Raw genomic sequence first — 17,880 nt, 5'->3', positions numbered from 1 at the left:
GAGTGGAGGATGCCATCCTGTACCTCCTACACAGAGCCCACTCACACCTGGATGGGGGAAAAGGCACGGTCAGGATCCTGTTTCTTGACTTTTCCAGTGCCTTTAATACCATCCGGCCCTGTATGCTTCAGGAAAAACTGAACAGGATGGAGGTGGACCCCTGCCTGGTGCTTGGATCTCCGACTACCTCACCGACAGACCACAGTACGTCAGGCTGAAGGACATCACGTCTGACACAGTGGTCAGCAGCACAGGAGCACCACAGGGAACTGTGCTGTCCCCTCTTCTCTTCACCCTGTACACCTCTGACTTCTGCTACAACTCTGAATTATGCCACATTCAGAAGTTTGCAGACGACACAGCCATCATGGGGTGTATCTGGGATGATCAGGAAGAGGAGTACAGAAGTCTGGTGAGGAACTTTGTCGCATGGAGTCACACAAACCACCTGCAACTCAACACCTCAAAGACTAAGGAACTGGTTGTGGACTTCGGGAGGTCCAGAGCAGGTCCACTGCCGGTTCAGATAGAGGGGGAGGAGGTGGAGGTGGTCAACAAGTACAAGTACCTCGGGCTGTGGGTGGACAATAAACTGGACTGGTGTGCTGGGGGAGCAGCACAGCAAAGAAGGACTCATCCAGGCTGGAGAAACTGATCAGGAGGGCTAGCTCTGTGGTCGGCATGAAGCTGGACACTCTGGTGACAGTGGCAGAGAAAAGGACATTAAAGAAACTGATGGACATTATGGACAATGCTGGGCATCCTCTGCACACGGCCATTAACAACCAGAAGAGTCTGTTCAGTGACAGGTTGCTTCTCCCCAAGACAAGAACTAACAGACTTAAAAACTCCTTTGTCCCACACGCCATCAGACTGTTTAACTCCTCTCTGGAGGGGAGAGGGAGGGGAAACAGGAGGACAAAGGAGGGGGGAACAACTAAGCTGTAGTGCCTCTTCACCTCACTGTGCAATACCTTTTGTGCAATACTTTTTTATACATATACACACATATATACACACATATATACACATACATATACACATACAATATACACATACATACATATAACACATACTATACACACACACACAACAATACACACACAACACACACATATACACACACACACACACACAATATACACACACACACACACATATACACACACACACACACACACACACACACACACAAATAATATTCTCTAACTAACTTCTGTCGGTGCTGTGCTTTTTTGGAAATCGAATTTCCCAGAGGAACCCACCCGAGGGATTAATAAAGTTCTATCTTATCTTAAGAGGTGGTACAGGTGTTCTATATTGCTAACCCTCAAACACCTTTCCCCGGTCCAGAACGGATAGTGCCGCTACAACTAAAATATAACAGAGTCAAAGTCGGGATTAGCTCTCGCCTAACGCATCCCTTAACTGGGAAGACAGATTGACCAGGGTTTAATAATCTGTTGGGGCAGTGTGTGGAGATACGTTCACCACTGATAGGGGTGTGTAGTGTCTGCAATGCGCTCAGTGGTGACGCTAGGTGTACGTTGCCGACTCTGGGGAGGATGAGACGGGGGGGGCTTCTCAGGAGGCCCCACTGGCTCCAATAGTTCACTCCAAGAGAGATTTTCTACTAGAGCAATATTGTGATGACACTCTGGTCAGCCAACGACCAAATGATGAAAACTGTCAAGAACATGACCCTGACATAACACTGATCTACTTGCATTTTGTGTTTATTAGAGACTAAATGTATCAAGTGAGTCGTGACACTCACACAGAAGAAGAACACACCCAGTTGCTGGTGTCAAAAAGCCAGCTCAGAACTCCAAGGTGGGGCATATGAGATATGGAAAAACTGAGGTGACTAGTGCTCCGATTTTATTGGGCCGGGGGGGGGTACCGTGTGCCGATGGTGTGTCCTGCCCTGAGTGTCAGCTGGTGAACCAGCTGGCCATTTCAAAAGCACTGTTGCATAGTTTTTTGGATTCACAAAATCTTGAATGGTTTTTGAAACAATTTCTTTTTGAAACTGGTTGGCACCCTTTCACTTCTTACAGTGCCACCACTGCTGACCCACACACACTGAAGCATGCTGAATTGGTTCATCTCCTGCTTTTACCCTGTCTGTCAGCTGTTTGCTGCCCTCAAGCTATGGTCATTGCCAACCAGCATACTTACAGTTACAAAAGGATATCTGGCGACTGAAGCAGGAACTTATGAAGGATGAGCTTCACAGATTTCATCTGTGGCTACCACACAAGCAAAGCACTGGCTTCCCTATGGATCTCCTGCTGTGCCAACATCGACAGGTGCAACTCCACCCAGTGCTCTGTCTCGGGAGCTCCCTGTGATGCCACATTCCCCTGGTCTGGTTCTGCCACCACTGGAGGACAGCCAGTCATAACAGCCAATCTCCTGGCTCTGGCTGATGAAATGTAGCATGTCCTTGGGGCAAAGCTAAAGTCTGAAGTCTGCTTCACACACTGCAAGTCGCAGTCGTGGTTCCTGGTAAAGGGCTGCAGCTGACTAGACGTCCGGTCTGTCTACACCCAGAGGTTATTCAGCTGGTGAACAAATTTTACCCGCTGGAAAATGTGCAGGACCCGGTAGTGCCCTGGGTTTCCTTGCCACTACTCCTCCAGGCTGCCTGACTCCAGCGCAGACACCTAGATGTCTCCCTCTTCTAGAATTCAGGCATCAGCGTTTTTCACTGCCAGGTGCTGCTGATGCTGCTCCTGCTGCCCCCACAGCTGCATCTCAGAGCCCACATGTGGTCATGCCCCCAAGCTACCCATCACCACCTCCTCAAGGCCGTGTCTACCTAAAGTGATCGTTGTTGGCACCTTTATGGTTCAACACTTGGCGACCATATCTTTTGCTATCCTAAGAGCCGGTATGAAGGATATTACTCCGACCTCTCTTCAGCCATTGAAACTCACCACAGCGTCTCTTCAATGTCGGCACTAATGACTTGAAACAACGTCAGTCAGAGACCCTCAAACAAGACTTTATGCACCTTGTGGAAAGTCTGCAGAACACCAGAAAGCAATCCATTAACTGTGGTCCGCTGCTGCCCCCCTGTTATGGTGACATAAAGTTCAACAGTCTGGGTCAGCTACACATTGACTTTTTAAACAAGATCACCTTCATCCAGAACCACTGAGGTTCAAGTACTGAATTAATCCTTCACACATGTAGGACCCCTAAAGCATGAGGGAAAATCTCGCTATCTGCGACTCTGTCACTAGAACTGATATTTTCTTGCCATCACTACTAAACAAGCATTTCACTACTAAACTGCATAAACACTATTATACTGCTACTTCACCTGTTTTCTCAGTTCTAAAGTATTCATCTTTACCAATTCCATTGATTATAACGCATAAATTTAAAAAAGTCTTTGCCAGTATTTGTACAACCAGACTCAGTAATCTAATTACTATGCGCTGTAAGCCTCTTCCTCTTAAGCCTGTCTCTCCTGCAATTATTACCCCCTTTAACAGTACATCCTTATCTAACAAATCATTCCTACAATTTTGTCATCCCTTAAAAATTAGACATTTTCAAACCAGGCAACTGTTGCCTGTTATCCCTCAAAACTTTGTCCACCAAGTTAGCACCATTTAGATAATTATAAGAATTATCTATATTGTGTGCAGTTTAATCCTGGTTATTTTAATTCCTTTGAATTACTATCTTATAAAATTCGATGTGAATATCCAGGTTGATATATTGTAATTTATCGACCTCCAAATCCTGTAATAATTTCTTGAATTTATGAATTCCCTAATCTCCTCTCATCTGTTACAGTTAATTTAGATAAAATCAATTTGGTGGGTGACTTTAATTTACATATTGATGATCCCACTAACTGCACTGTGACAGAATTTCTTAACATTGCAAAGGCATTTAATTTAGTGTAACATGTTGCCGGCCCACACATAATGGTGGCCACACACCGGATTTAGTTTTTACTCTCGGCTTATCTAAAAGCTTTGTCTAATCTACTACTGATCACTAGGGGTGGGTTTTGATTATCGATTAAAATCGATTCTAGCTTGCATAACGTGAAATAGATTCATTAAAATCCTGAATCGATCGATAAATATAAATTTATTTTGCCCGAAACACCAGAATCTCAGGTTAAACCTCACAAAATTTCAACAACCACCAAACAGCTAAAACAATAAATGAGAGCAGGTACACAGATTCTGCATAAAGACGTAAACACAAAGCTCGAAGATGTGGCTTTCTCACCCAACGGTCAGGGCTGAAAGCCGACAGCTCACAGATTCTGATCCGTCAGCAGGTCGGCACTTTGTGTTTACGCCCCTTTTGCACTAGATTCAGAAGCTGCAGGTTTTTATATCTCTCCAAACAATATTGACTGAACCAGCAACAAGAGAAGATCCAAACAACACTTCACATTTTGCATCACATAAACATCGTCATGAATGCCCTCTTAGTTTGCCGTTTTGCTTCCACCACGATAAAAATCACACTTCATGCAGAGCTCGCGGCCTCTCTCTCTCTCTCTCTGTACTTCAAGAACAGGTTCCCATCCAAAAATCTTTTTTCTGCATTATTCGCTTGCTTATTACGCGCAAGTCAACTGTTGTTTCTTTTCCCTTTTACTTACTTCTGAAAAGAAAGCCTCATTTCTGCCGTTCAATAGGCTACTGAACAAATTTAAACTTTTTAAAATTATGCAAAATTGCAAAACGCTTAGCTGCGTCTCTAATAAAACCTCTGTAACTTTGCTCTGCTTCACTTCAGCAGCATCAGGTAATGTTCATATTTTGATTAATGACTTTCTTTCATTTTTGATCTACTGCAGAACATTTTTAAGGTTATCTGCTATAAAAGTCGCCTTCATGTTTTTCTGTGTTTTATCCTCAGTTACTTCGACACAAAGGCATCGGCTGTGATGCTTACACTTTTGATAAAGTCTTGCAAGTGTCAGCTTTCTTTTTATAGATATAAAAATATGGAAATGTACTGATATGTGATCAAAATTATAATATTTCTGACTCAGACAAAATTTCCCAGATTAAAATCGAATCAAACCGAATCGTGGATCGAATCGATTCGGGACCTTGTGAATCTGAATCGATTCTAGAAATCAGTGACGTTACCCAGCCCTACTGATCATAAGCATGTAATCTTAGACACAGTTCTGCATCTAGTGTTGTCTTCCCAGAGAAAAACTGCTCATATTCGGAAGATGCAACTGCTATCATCATCACCCATCCATCCATCCATCTTCTTCCACTTAATCCGGGGCCAGGTTGCGGGGGCAGCAGCCTAAGCAGAGAAGCCCAGACCTCCCTCTCCCCAGCCACCTCCTCTAGCTTATGAGGGGGAACACCAAGGCGTTCCCAGGCCAGCCCGAGAGATATAACCTCTCCAGCGTGTCCTAGGTCTACCCCAGGGCCTCCTCCCTATCATCATCACCCCGACCCAAAATTACATACCAAGCCCCAAAAAGATGACTGAAGGTGCATTGAGTGCGAGAGCAGCTGACCTGAGAGATAGGATCATGGCGAACCTGGAAAACCTGACCCTTGATGGCCAATTACCAAGACTATATGAAATACCCTCTGAAGGTCTACTAGAAGATGTGAATGCAGCATTACAGAAAATCCCTAAAATGGCCATTACCAAAACGAATCAGCAGATCTACACCACGACAACAGTGATCACTTTGTTTGGCTATAAGATGAACAGCCACAAGGATCACCATCCCCTATGGAGAAGGAGACTAGGGGCGAAGATCAATGTAGTGCAGAGGGAAGTTAGCAAAACTATTGGAGCTGCAGAAAGGTGTTATGACTCGATGCCCCACACATGGATCCTGGAATGCCTAGAACTATACAATATCAGGAATTCAATGGGGATGTGGCAAACAACACTAGAGGCCAACCCACGGAACATGTCAACATCACGTGTAGGAGCTACCAAGGAGATGATCTGTCCCAACTGCTGTTCTACATAGGCAAGACCCCTTAGTGAGATCATTTACAAGACCTACAAGCTACAGACACTGACTTCGGAAATGAGCAATCATCAGCCACCTGCTCCAAATGAATGACATCAAGGAGTAAGCAAGAGAAAGGGGGTGTCCAAATTCATCTGCTGCATTCTCCTGAGGCTGCATTTGTAGACCGATTACCTCACAGTGACGCGCCAAGGCTGTCCAAATTTGTAGACTCCTCTGAATGCAGCCGACAAACGCGGGTGTATCCTTTGTGGCCCACCATATCCCAGAATTCATAGAAATTCCAGTTTCTAACAATGGCAGTTGCTACTAAGTTTTAATATTACTCTTTCTGGGTCACAAATTAAACTTTTATGATATTTCAGGCAAGAATGTGGCTGTGCAAACTTCAAATATCTGCTGGGTTTATCATCACATATTTGCAAAAGTGCTCTGACATTTTCGGAGACGTCTGTTACCCAGCAGCTCAATAGCTAGCCGGGGCGATAACAGCGAACTCCCCGCACAACCCACCTTTCGCTACTCAGGTTAAACATGATATATAAGTCACTTAGATAACTTAACAGTGTTATTGTTTGGCTTTTTCAGTGTTTTATTTGTTAATGAGTAAATCGGTTTGGCTGAGATTAAAGTTATAGTTTTCACACAGCTAAATAAACGCCAAACAGAGAACTGATTAAACAGAAGTGTGAGATGATCGAGAATTTATGCCAGTGTCCTGTTATATTATAGACAGAAAGGAGCAGACAGCCAAGTTTATTAAACTCCACCGAGACAGCTGGTGATGCAAAACTGAAGGCTAGACCGTCCAATTTCACAGCCGCTCACTTCCGGCCTAGCCGGCCTTTGGAGGACGACCGCGAAGGCCGGGTCCTCAGGAGGATGCAGCCTATGAATTTGGACACCCCTATAGATACACTGATTCATACCAGTAGGATCTACAACAACGAAATTCTAATGCCGTTAGGACTGGGAAAAGTGTAGTCAGTTCTGACTACCATCCCCTTATTTGTTACAGAGAGAATTGTACTACCTGGAGGCAACATTGCAGACATCAAGGACAGCTACAAGTACCTAATCCCACAGGCAAATGGGAGCCATAAAGAGGCCGCTAGGAAATCTGCAACCTCCAAATACCTGCAGAAAGTAAAGCAAGTCCTGAGGAGTCAGCAGAATGGGAAGAACAAGATCCGGGGCAATTAACACCAATGTCCTGCCTGTGATCAGATACCCTGTTGGGAAAATAAGCTGACCAAAGGAGGAGATAGAAGCCAAGGAAAAAGACAAAAGAAAGTTTCTTACCATGCATGGAGCGTTTTACTCCAAGTCCAGGACCCTGAGACTGTATGCTAAGTGGAAAGAAGGAGGCTGAGGCCTAGTGAATGTCACAACCACTATCCAGGATGAAACAACAAAGATCAAAAGATCGAAAGTCAGGAAGATGGGCAAAACTGCTCATGTGCTTAGGAAATACCTGAGCCAATAGAAATCCGAGAAAGAAGAGGAAAAAATCATCATGGAGGTACACTAGTACTAGGCTGCTAATGTACCACGGGCAGATCAGATTCCTGGATGAAAAAGCTGGTCTGAAAGACCAGCAGAGAGGCACTAATAATGGCAGCATAGGAATAAGCTAAGATCCTTAGGGACTTCCAGGTACAGAGAGACAAACTGGTGATGGGTAACCAGACACTCTAGCGGTGTACAAGCAGATTAATACAGCCATAGTGATAGATATAGCTACGCTGAGTGATAGCAACATCAGGAAAAAGGAACACGAAAAGCTCAAGAAGTACCAAGGGCTGAGAAGATGTGGAAGGTGAAGTGAATAGCTGTGCCTGTGGTATCTGAGCACTCGGTGTAGTGACACCCAAGTTGGATGAGTGGCTCTGGGTCATATTTTACAGATCTCAGAAACAACACCTGAGACATCTGTCCAGAAGAGCACAGTTCTCGGAACAGGAAAGATACTGTGAAGTATATACGTGCATGCTCAAATATATACATACACTCAAACATTTTAATACGTTCCACTGAAGGTTCTAAAATGTCTTAACTTTAACAGTCAAGGCATACCAACTTGTTCCTCTATATTGTATGTGGATTAGAGAAAATCAAAAATAAAGTCAAACTTGTGCACCCAGGTTTTTTTTCTTTTTTTAAATTAAAAAAAGATGTATAGTGTATATTCACTTCACCCTGCAAAAAACACAAAAGATGTTTACAGAAATCAATATCAGAATTCTCCATCCTCATGAGTGCATGTAAACATTTGACCACAACTGTCAAATTTAAAATGAGCTAATATTTTTTGTTAAAATTGTACATTTTCTACAGTTTTGCATGTGATATTTTCCGTGTTCCATTGTGAATAAAATATAAATTTATAAGGTTTGTAAGTCATTGCATTTTACACAACATCTCAACTTTTTTGGAAATAGGTTTGTAGCTTTTATTGCAGTTTTTAAACAGATGGTAAATATACTTTTTTCCTCAACTGTGAAATATTAATGTGAATATCCCCAGTACTCATTCTTAAGCTATGAGACCCAAAAAAGCTATATAAAAAAAAAAAAAAAAAAAAAATGGTAAACCCACCCCTATGTGATTTGAGTGCCTTAAACTCTTTAGGGTGTAAAGGTTTTCCTTTTATTATGGAATTTCCTAGTGTAAACCCAATCCTCAAACTCCAAAAATCTCTACCAACAAATCCTACTCACAAATTTATCACCAAGTGAAATACAGAGCACCTCTATATTTCATGAAATAACAAGGCCAAACTGTTTCCATTCATGACTAGACTTCCGTTAAAAATACAATATAAAGATTTCCCATATAAAAATCTTAAATTAAAACTGAAGGTCATTGAATTAGTCACATTTCATTACTAATTTAGTTTTCAAATCTGTTGTTGTCAAGAGATGCAGAATTCTGAAGAGTCCTGTATTATTGTTCAACCTTGAGTATAATCTGTATAACTTCATCAGTACCAACGCTTGAGACCATTCTATGGGCTGAACTTGGATAAATGTAACCATAGAGATATCTGAAAGAAAAGAAGACCTACCTCGCAGAATTTGATAAAGAAAAACTTTGGCATGGTCTGAGCTCAGAGGCTGCGGTGATACAATGATCTTATGGAGGTCACTTTGCATCAGTTCAGTTACTACATAGCTGATCAAGAGGAATTAAGGTTAAAAGAAAAACAAATATGTGCAAGAACATAAACAGTAAATCGCAATGAGAACCTGAGAAAGACAGTATAGTTATAATAAAGATGTGCTTTATTTTCTAAGATAGAGTTTAGGCATCATTCTTACCTTTCCAGTTATCTTATGTTAATCACTAGCAGCATTCTAGAAATGAAAATGTAAACTGGCATCTTCTTTCACATAAAGTATGGGTATTTGGAATGAAAAAGCATTACACAACAGATCATTGCAGAGTGTAAATACCTGCAGTTACCAAAACTTGTTAAAATTCACTAAACTTAATTCACACTTTTGTTTTCTGCGTAGCCTTAAGGCCTTACCATATTTCCATCTTGGGCAGATGGGCAAAAAGAATTCCCATGAATTCCAGAAATCAGAATCACCACAAAAAAAAAAAAAAAAAAAAAAAAAAAAAAATTAAAGGGGGTTACCACAGGTATTTTGATTTAGTAGATTTTTACGCTGGATACCTTTCCTGGTGCAAGCCTCCTAGGAATTGTGTCTCCTCCTAATTTCAAACGTACAAGTTGATTGATGATGACGTATCCTGTAACACACCTTTACAGAGTCTTTTAACGTTAGGGAACATGTAAATGGCCCCACACATACAGGGTCAGACACTGGTTTAAATATAAATAAGATGCAGAAAATTATTATGAAGAAAGGGATGCTTAAGAAGTACTGCAAGCTGCCCATAACTCAGGCCTTAGAACCTGCCAAACAAAGACTCACGGGCTTTGGCCTGCTGCTGGCAAGGTATACTATCTCTTCAAGGTGCATTTGAAGTGGCATACCAGAGAGCTAGAAGCCAGGAGAATAAACCACCTGTACACCACTCCATGGAGTACAGCTGGTATACTCCACTCCATCCAAGGTGTATTCTCAGTAGCAGGGTAACAATATGAGAACAGCCCCACTGAGGCTGGAGACAGTAACTCTGAAAATGCATGTGGGAGAAAGACGTAACCCATATCAACAATGCTCAGAGGCTGGTGGAGCCAAGAGTAGACTACAGCACCCCCCAATGAACAACATCCAGTAACAGTGGCAGACGTCATTGAAAGGGCCTCTGAGCGTCTGGCAACATAAATTAAAATGGTAAATGGCCTGTATTTATATAGCGCTTTACTAGTCCCTAAGGACCCCAAAGCGCTTTACATATCCAGTCATCCACCCATTCACACACACATTCACACACTAGCTACATTGTAGCCACATAAATTAAGCAGCTGCAAATGGGCGAAATGCACTCAGAATGGTTAACTGAAGCCTGGACAATCCTGATGCCCAAGCATCCCCAGAAGGCACCGGTCTAGTACAACTATCAGCCAATAACCTGCCTTGGTACAACATGGAAGCAACTGTCAGGCATCATAGCGGCTAAGATGAACAGGCACATACTTCAATACATGAGTGGGGCACAGAATGGAACTGGCAGGAACATCAGAGGGGTAAAACAACAGCTACTGGTAGATGGAGCACTCACTCAAGATTGTAAGACTAGACTGAACAATCTGTGCACCTCCTGGACTCATTACAAGAAAGCCTATGATTCAATGCCCTACACATGGATCCCAGAATGCCTAGAAATATATAAGATCAACAAAACCCTAAGAACGTTCATCAAGAAGTGGCAAACAACACAATAGCACAAGAGATGATCTGTCACCACTGCTGTTCTACATACGCCTGAAACCCCTCAGTGCGATATTTGACAAGACTGGCTATGGATACTGATTAAGAAATTGAGCAATCATGAGCCACCTGCTCCACATGGATGACCTCAAGCTGCATGCCAGGAGTGAACAAGATATCGATTCACTGATCCATACCATTAGGATCTGCAGCAACGAAATTCCAGTGTCATTAGGACTGGAGAAGTGTAGTCAGTGAAACAAAATGTAACAAAGAAAGGGATAGTAGTCAAAACTGAGGGGATTGTACTACCAGGAGGCAACATTGCAGACATCAAGGACAGCTACAAGTACCTAATCCCACAGGCAAATGGGAGCCATGAAGAGGCCGCTACAAAATCTGCAACCACCAAGTACCTGCAGAAAGTAAGACAAGTCCTGAGGAGTCAGCAGAATGGCAAGAACAAGATCCTGCCTTTGATCAGATACCCCAATTGGGAAAATAAGCTAGCCAAAGAAAGAGATAGAAGCCAAGGGCAAAGGCAAAAGAAAGCTCCTTACCATGCATGGAGCATTTTACCCCAAGTCCAGCACCCCAAGACTATATGCTAAGCGTAAGGAAGGAGGCTGAGGTTTAGTGAATGTCAGAACCACTATCCAGGATGAAACAACAAAGATCCATGAGTCAGGAAGATGGGCAAAACTGCTCATGTGAGTCAGTATCTGAGACAACAGAAACCCGAAAAAGAAGAAGAGCAAGAAGTGGGACCATCAAAGAAGGACAGGCAAGCTCAGCATGTACCACTGTAAAATAGAAAAAGTGGCTGATATCAAGTAACATCAATGCCTTGACAAAGCTGGACTGAAAGACAGCACAGAGGCACTAATAATGGCAGAACAGGAATAAGCTCTGAGCACAAGATCCACAGTGTTGGTGCTCTACCACACCAGGCAAGACACTAGGTACAGGCAGAGCAAAGAGATTTTCCAGCACATAACAGCATGGTACAAGATGCTAGTACACAGGGCATATATGCTGACATAGTATACAGGAATATCTGTGCTTAGTATGGCCTGGGAGTCCCAAAGTCCAAATGGAATATGCCCCTGAGATTGGTTGAGAATGGGCAAGCTAAGATCCTGTGTGACTTTATGTGCCCGTTCGTCTTAGCCACTATGAGGACCAGCACTTTACATCTTGTGCTGAGGCTGGTTATTGGCCAGTAGTTTGACAGGACCAGTCCCTTCTGGGGATCCTTGAGATTCAGGACTGTCAGACCTTCAATTAGCCATTCTGGGTGTGTGCCATTATTAGCAGCTGGTTCATTTGTGCTGTTAACAGCTTATGGTGTACAGTTAGCTTCTTTAGCCTGTAGGCACTAATCATGTCAGGGCCCGGTGCAGTCCGACTCGTCATGATTTTTCTTTGCTCTTTTTCTGTAAGTGCTTTCTAACACTCAAACACTTTCATACTCCTATGAGAGCAACTTGCGGTTAGTATCTTACCCAAAATAATTTGGCAGGCAGACTGGAGCAGATGGGAATCGAACCACCACCCTTCGAGTTAATATGCTCTTCCACTGCTGCTGTCTGCTCTTAGCTCCACTAGCCACTGTGCATTGCTGTTATGGATTGCATCCTCCTCTCATATGCTCTTCCAGTATTGCTGCTTTTCCAGACTTGGTCGGGCTTTCCCCCTGCCACTGAGAATGCACCTTGGATGGTTTAGGGGAGTACAGCTGATTTTATCTCTCTGGTATACCTCTTCAAGCGGCTTTCGAAGGCTGAGAGTCGTTACTTGGCATCTCAGTGATCACTGTGATTGTGATTCCCCTCTCGCCCTCTGGACGGTCATTATCCTTCAAACTCAGGTCTTCTACCAGAGGCCTGGGAGCTTCAGAGTCCTCCACAGTTCCTTGCTGTTCCTAGGACTGCGCTATTGTAGACAGAGATCATGGATGTTGTTCCTGTGATTTTCTGGAGCCTCCCGCCCAGTGTGGGGGTCACTGCAATGAGTGCTCCAGTTACCACTGGGACCACTGTTTCCTTCACATCTTCTCAAGTCCTTCACATCTTCTCAAGTCCTTCCCTCAACCTTTAGTACTTTGAGCTTCTCGTGTTCCCCGTTCCTGATGTTACCATTATTCGGTATAGCTACATCTATCACTATGGCCATCTTCTTCTGCTTTTCCACCACTACTATATCTGGTTAGTTAACGATCACCAGTTTGTCTGTCCATACCTGGCATAAAGGTTGATGTCATCCATGCAGCGGAGGTACCTGGTGACTGGTGGATTGTGTAGTTGGTATCCATAGCCAGTCTTGTCAGTGATCTCACTGAGGGGCTTCAAGCCTATGCAGAACAGCAATAGGGACAGAGCATCTCCTTTGTAAATCCCGCACTTAATGTTGACTTGTGCCACTGGCTTGAAGTTGGCCTCTAGTGTTTGCCACATCCCCATTGAATTCCTGACGAAGGCTCTTATGGCCCTGTTGATTTTATATAGTTCCGTGATTCATTTGTCGGGCGTTCTTGTAAAATATCCAACTGTCGGGATCAGGACTGACTGGGCTTCAGTTAGCCAATCCACATATCTCATCTACTAGCAGCTGGTCCATTAGTGCTGTCAGATGCTCATGGAGTGCAGTCAGCTTCTTCAGCCAGTAGGTATGAATCATGTCAGGACCAGGTGCTGTTCATATCTACATACTGGAGACCCTTTCCTGTGATGACTACCAGACCCTGTTCAGGGAGATTGCTGTGGTCGGCTTTAACATTCACTATCAACTGAGCCTTATTGTTATGGGTTGCATCCTTCTCCCATATGCTCTTCCAGTCTTGCTCCGTCTCCACTCTTGGTGGGCCTGTTCTTACATTGTTACACTGCCACTTGGATGGTTCAGTACAGTACAGCTGCTTTATTCTCCTGCCTTCTGTTTCTCTGGTATACCTCTACTTGGCAGTTTCCAAGACAGCTTGCTGTACTTCTTAGGCACCCCTTTCTTTACAGGCCCTGTGCTACCTTATTCTTGGCTTCTAGTCACCTTCTCCACAGAGAGTAATGCTCCTTGTAACTGTTCATTTTATAGCCAAGCGGCTCAGTGATCACTGCAGCTGTGGTGTAAATCAGCTGATTCAGTGATGGTTGCAGTAGGGATTGTGCTACATTCACACCTTCTACTAGACCTACAGAGGTTATCTCACGCAGTCTTGGCAATCGGCCATGGAGGGTCCAGGTTTCCAGTTTAGCCATGATGCTATCTATCAGGCCAGCACTCAATACACCCTCAGTCATACTTTGTTTTATTTAATGGTAAATGGACTGGTTCTTATAGAGCACTTCTCTACTATGAGCAATCAAAGTGCTTTTTATAACTTTTCACAACTTGTCTCATTCACCCATTTACATTTTTTTCTTTGCTCTTTTTCTGCAAGTGCTTTCTAACACTCACACGCATTCATACTCTTATGGGTGCATCACAGAGCAATTTGGGGTTAGTATCTTGCCCAAAATAATTTGGCAGGCAGACAGGGATCGAACCACCAACCTTCCGGTTAGTAAGTGACCTGCCCTACCTGAGCTACAGCCACCCCCCAATGTGACCTAAAGAAAATTTCTTATGCAATTCTCCGCAATTTCATACACCTGATTTTAAAATGTAATTCCTGTAGGCCCTGCATCTTGTTATAATCTTTGAATAAATCAATAGTAAAGGATACATTTCTTCAAAGTAGTCAATGTGTGGAGGTTGTAGTATATCCAGCGCAGAGAGCACCTGAGAACAGAGGTAAAGCTGTGGTCTGTTTTCAGGCTGAATGTAATCATGCAGGCAAACACATTTCTTTTTCCTTTCTAGTGGAAACTATAAGCTCCATTGTGACATTGTCATATACTTACATTCTCATGTTTGAAGAAGCACAGCATCTTCAGCTCACGAAATACCCTCTTACAAGAAACAAGGTTTTGGAAGACATTAGGCATCTTTTTGAGAGCAACTCGCTTTCCGTCTCTGGGGTCTGTCACTGACCTGGGTGAATATGAAAAAGAAATTCACAAAAATTATAACATTGGATGAAAAGTTAGATAAATAGATCAGCAGAACAAATCATGTCATGGATTGGACTAAGTTATAAAAATATTTCAGCATTTTTTCATCACATTTTGAGATTTGGTTTGTTTTTGTTTTTTAAAGGACTATTTCCCACGACCAACTTTAAGCATCACTATTATCAAATCTCAAAAAGTGCATTTTGTGTATACATGCAAGGGTTATATCATCTGAGACAAGTGGCTGGTCAAAACAAGTTACACTATATGAAAGGCGTCCTTTTAATCTAAATTTACGACCACCATCTTCCAGGCTCATCTTCCACTTGTAATTTCTGCAGTCAAACAAACTTTTTAATGTAGTTTTGTTTTTTTTGTTTTTTTTAAACAACAAAAAATTAATGGGCAGCACGGTTGCACAGTGATTAGCACTGTTGCCTCACAGCAAGAAGGTCCTGAGTTTGATTCCACCACCTGCCTGAGGGCTTTGCATGTTCTCCCCATGCTGGTGTAGTTTCTCTCTATGCGGGTGTGAATGTGAATGGTTGTCTGTCTCTGTGTGTTAGTCCTGCGACAGACTGGCGACCTGTACAGTGTATCCTGCCTCTCACCCTATGGTAGCTGGGTTAGGCTCCAGACCCGGGGCACTGACAAGGTTAAACGGGAGAGAATGGATGGATGGAACAAAGAATGACACTGATGTGAAAGGAGTGGCCAGAGAAGAGATTAGGAGAAATTCCAGACAACGAGAGAACTTGGCAAAAGTGTGAAAGAAACCATGATATGTTGGGATGTGGCCGGATTCGGTGATGAAGAGAGGGTCTGAAGGTAATACGTGCTGGGATTTTCTAAAGTAGAGGAAATGGGTCAGCAAGACAAAGTGGCTTAAAGGCAAGATTATTTTGAATTAAAATATTGAAAGGGGGCTGCCCAATTGGTTGGTTTTCCTCTGTTTGAGGAGAAGATGAGCCAGTCTTCAAAGACTGTCATCCCTGCTTAAGCGACTTCCACCCAATCTCCTTGAAGAAGAGGTCAATTCTGAATAGCACAAGAACCTGAAGAAGACTAAAAGGTTAAAATGGGAGCCTGATGTTTGAGACCTTTGATGAGAACAGAAGAACAGCAGAACTTTGAAGGCACTTGTGATGTCGGCTTTTGAAAGACATGCACCTCTGCATTTTAACAAGGAAATGGCATGGTTCACTGTTGAGCATTTAAGAGAAAAATCGGGGAATGAGGCAATTTATGTTCGAATAAGACTACCTTGAGTTGCAGACAAATCTATGATGATGTGCTTTTCCCCTGAATGCTCAGTGATGCCCAGTGGGCTGATACAAAAAAAGGGGGAAAGGCGTTATAGGGAAGTGTCCAATTATGAAACCCTCCCAGACTTCTTTGGCGAGCAGGTTGTCAACAGCATCTGGGTCTTTGAGAGCTGACTAGAGATTTTACAGGTACAAGAGATTGATGGCTGGGTGACAATCCTGGGTGAAAACCTGAAAAATCTTTTACTAAAAAGTTGACAAAATCTGGGTTAGGGTGATTTACTAAGGCTTCTTTTAATGCTAGTCATTTCTTGCGGTGGTTGTGAGAGCATGCTGGGTGGGAATGGCCACCGCCACAAGAAGAAAGGAGAAGGAGTGGAGATAGTGGCACTGAGACATGAGGCAAAACGAATCGCTGTAATTGTTGCAAATAGTGCGGCCACCTAGCTGCATAATGGGTCTGTCCTTGTGTACCATATGGCAAAGGCATGCAAGGAATAGATGCTGTAGGTTTAGAAATTTCTGGTGTGGAGGCTGAAGCCAACCAGGTAAGAGCAGATGTACCGTTTATGGGCTGTGAAGTATTTTGATTGCAGCAATGATTTGTTGCCGAAGGTGAGCGGATACTGGGGAAGGTTTTGGAGCTGGTGGGTTAGGAGGAGGAATTGCTGAGGCCAGCAAAACTGAGTGGAAGAGAAAAGAAGGGGCCTGGGCTATAAAACTTAGTCATGTGCTGCTCCGACAAGGAGGAAGAAAAAGTTCTGGGTTAGAAGCATGAATAGTTGAATACCCAGTTGCATGAATGTTAGCTAAAATATTGTAAAGAGAAGCCGAGGTGAGTGGAACTGTGCAACCCGGTGCCATGAAGATTTGCTGAGTTGCAAAGGAAGGATGGAAGACCGCAGGACTGGCAACCCAGTGCCTAGCGCGGAGAAGCACTAAATAGGAGGAACAACTGAAGAGAGAGCTGGTATTTCCCTTCCGGGAACATGCGAAATGGTGGCTGGATGTGGCTTTTGCTGGCTGATGGGTGGGAGTGCAAGGTGCGGAAAGCTTCACTGTTGGAGGCGTTGTCTTCATTTATGCCCAAAAGTGGATTATTTATGTTTGTTGTATCGATGTTGGAGCATTGAGAAGTTAAAAAGAATTGTAATAAGCTTTGTCTTCTTGTCGGACAAGTGAAATTGAATACCTTTCTCTTTAAAACTTATTTAAGACAGGCTACAGTCCAGCCTGGAATCTGGGGGGAGGACGTCTTCGGGAGACCCTTCTGGGGTGTGGAAACAGCCGCATATCTTTGGAGTTAGGCTTTGTGATGGATCAGATTTTCGGGAAGCTAGAGTGATAAAGAGTGGAGCTGCGCCGTGAAGTTTTGCTGGTGGTTGATCTTCCTCTAATCGAAGTTGGGAGGTTATGATTTCACAGGGATAGTGAGCGACCAGAGTTTCTGTATTGCTAAATGGAGCGGAGAGAGGAATTCTGAGGTTTGGATATACAGGAAGTGCAGAATTATTAGGCAAGTTGTATTTTTGAAGAATAATGTTATTATTGAACAACAACCATGTTCTCAATGAACCCAAAAAACTCATTAATATCAAAGCTGAATGTTTTGGAAGTAGTTTTTAGTTTGTTTTTAGTTTTAGCTATTTTAGGGGGATATCTGTGTGTGCAGGTGACTATTACTGTGCATAATTATTAGGCAACTTAACAAAAAACAA

The 17,880-nt window shown here is 43.2% G+C and overlaps 1 protein-coding gene across 1 annotated transcript in view; it reads right to left on the bottom strand.

The window, feature by feature from the left end:
- The window catches only part of nlk2 (nemo-like kinase, type 2), a gene marked incomplete at its 3' end in the record, with an annotated part of 48,233 nt that overhangs the window by 21,919 nt on the left and 8,434 nt on the right, over positions 1–17,880 (bottom strand). Inside the window, 3 exon segments of the mRNA XM_014338361.2 lie at positions 9,069–9,175; positions 14,570–14,625; positions 14,748–14,877. Of these exon segments, the coding sequence (XP_014193847.2) occupies positions 9,069–9,175; positions 14,570–14,625; positions 14,748–14,877 (293 nt within the window).

This window comes from Haplochromis burtoni, unplaced genomic scaffold (genome assembly GCF_018398535.1).
Source record: "Haplochromis burtoni strain Fernald_Lab_line unplaced genomic scaffold, NCSU_Asbu1 Contig_227, whole genome shotgun sequence".
In the NCBI taxonomy this organism is placed as follows: Eukaryota; Metazoa; Chordata; class Actinopteri; order Cichliformes; family Cichlidae; genus Haplochromis; species Haplochromis burtoni.
The sequence above is the reverse complement of the archived record's forward strand: the minus strand, read 5'-3'. Positions and strand labels throughout refer to the sequence as shown.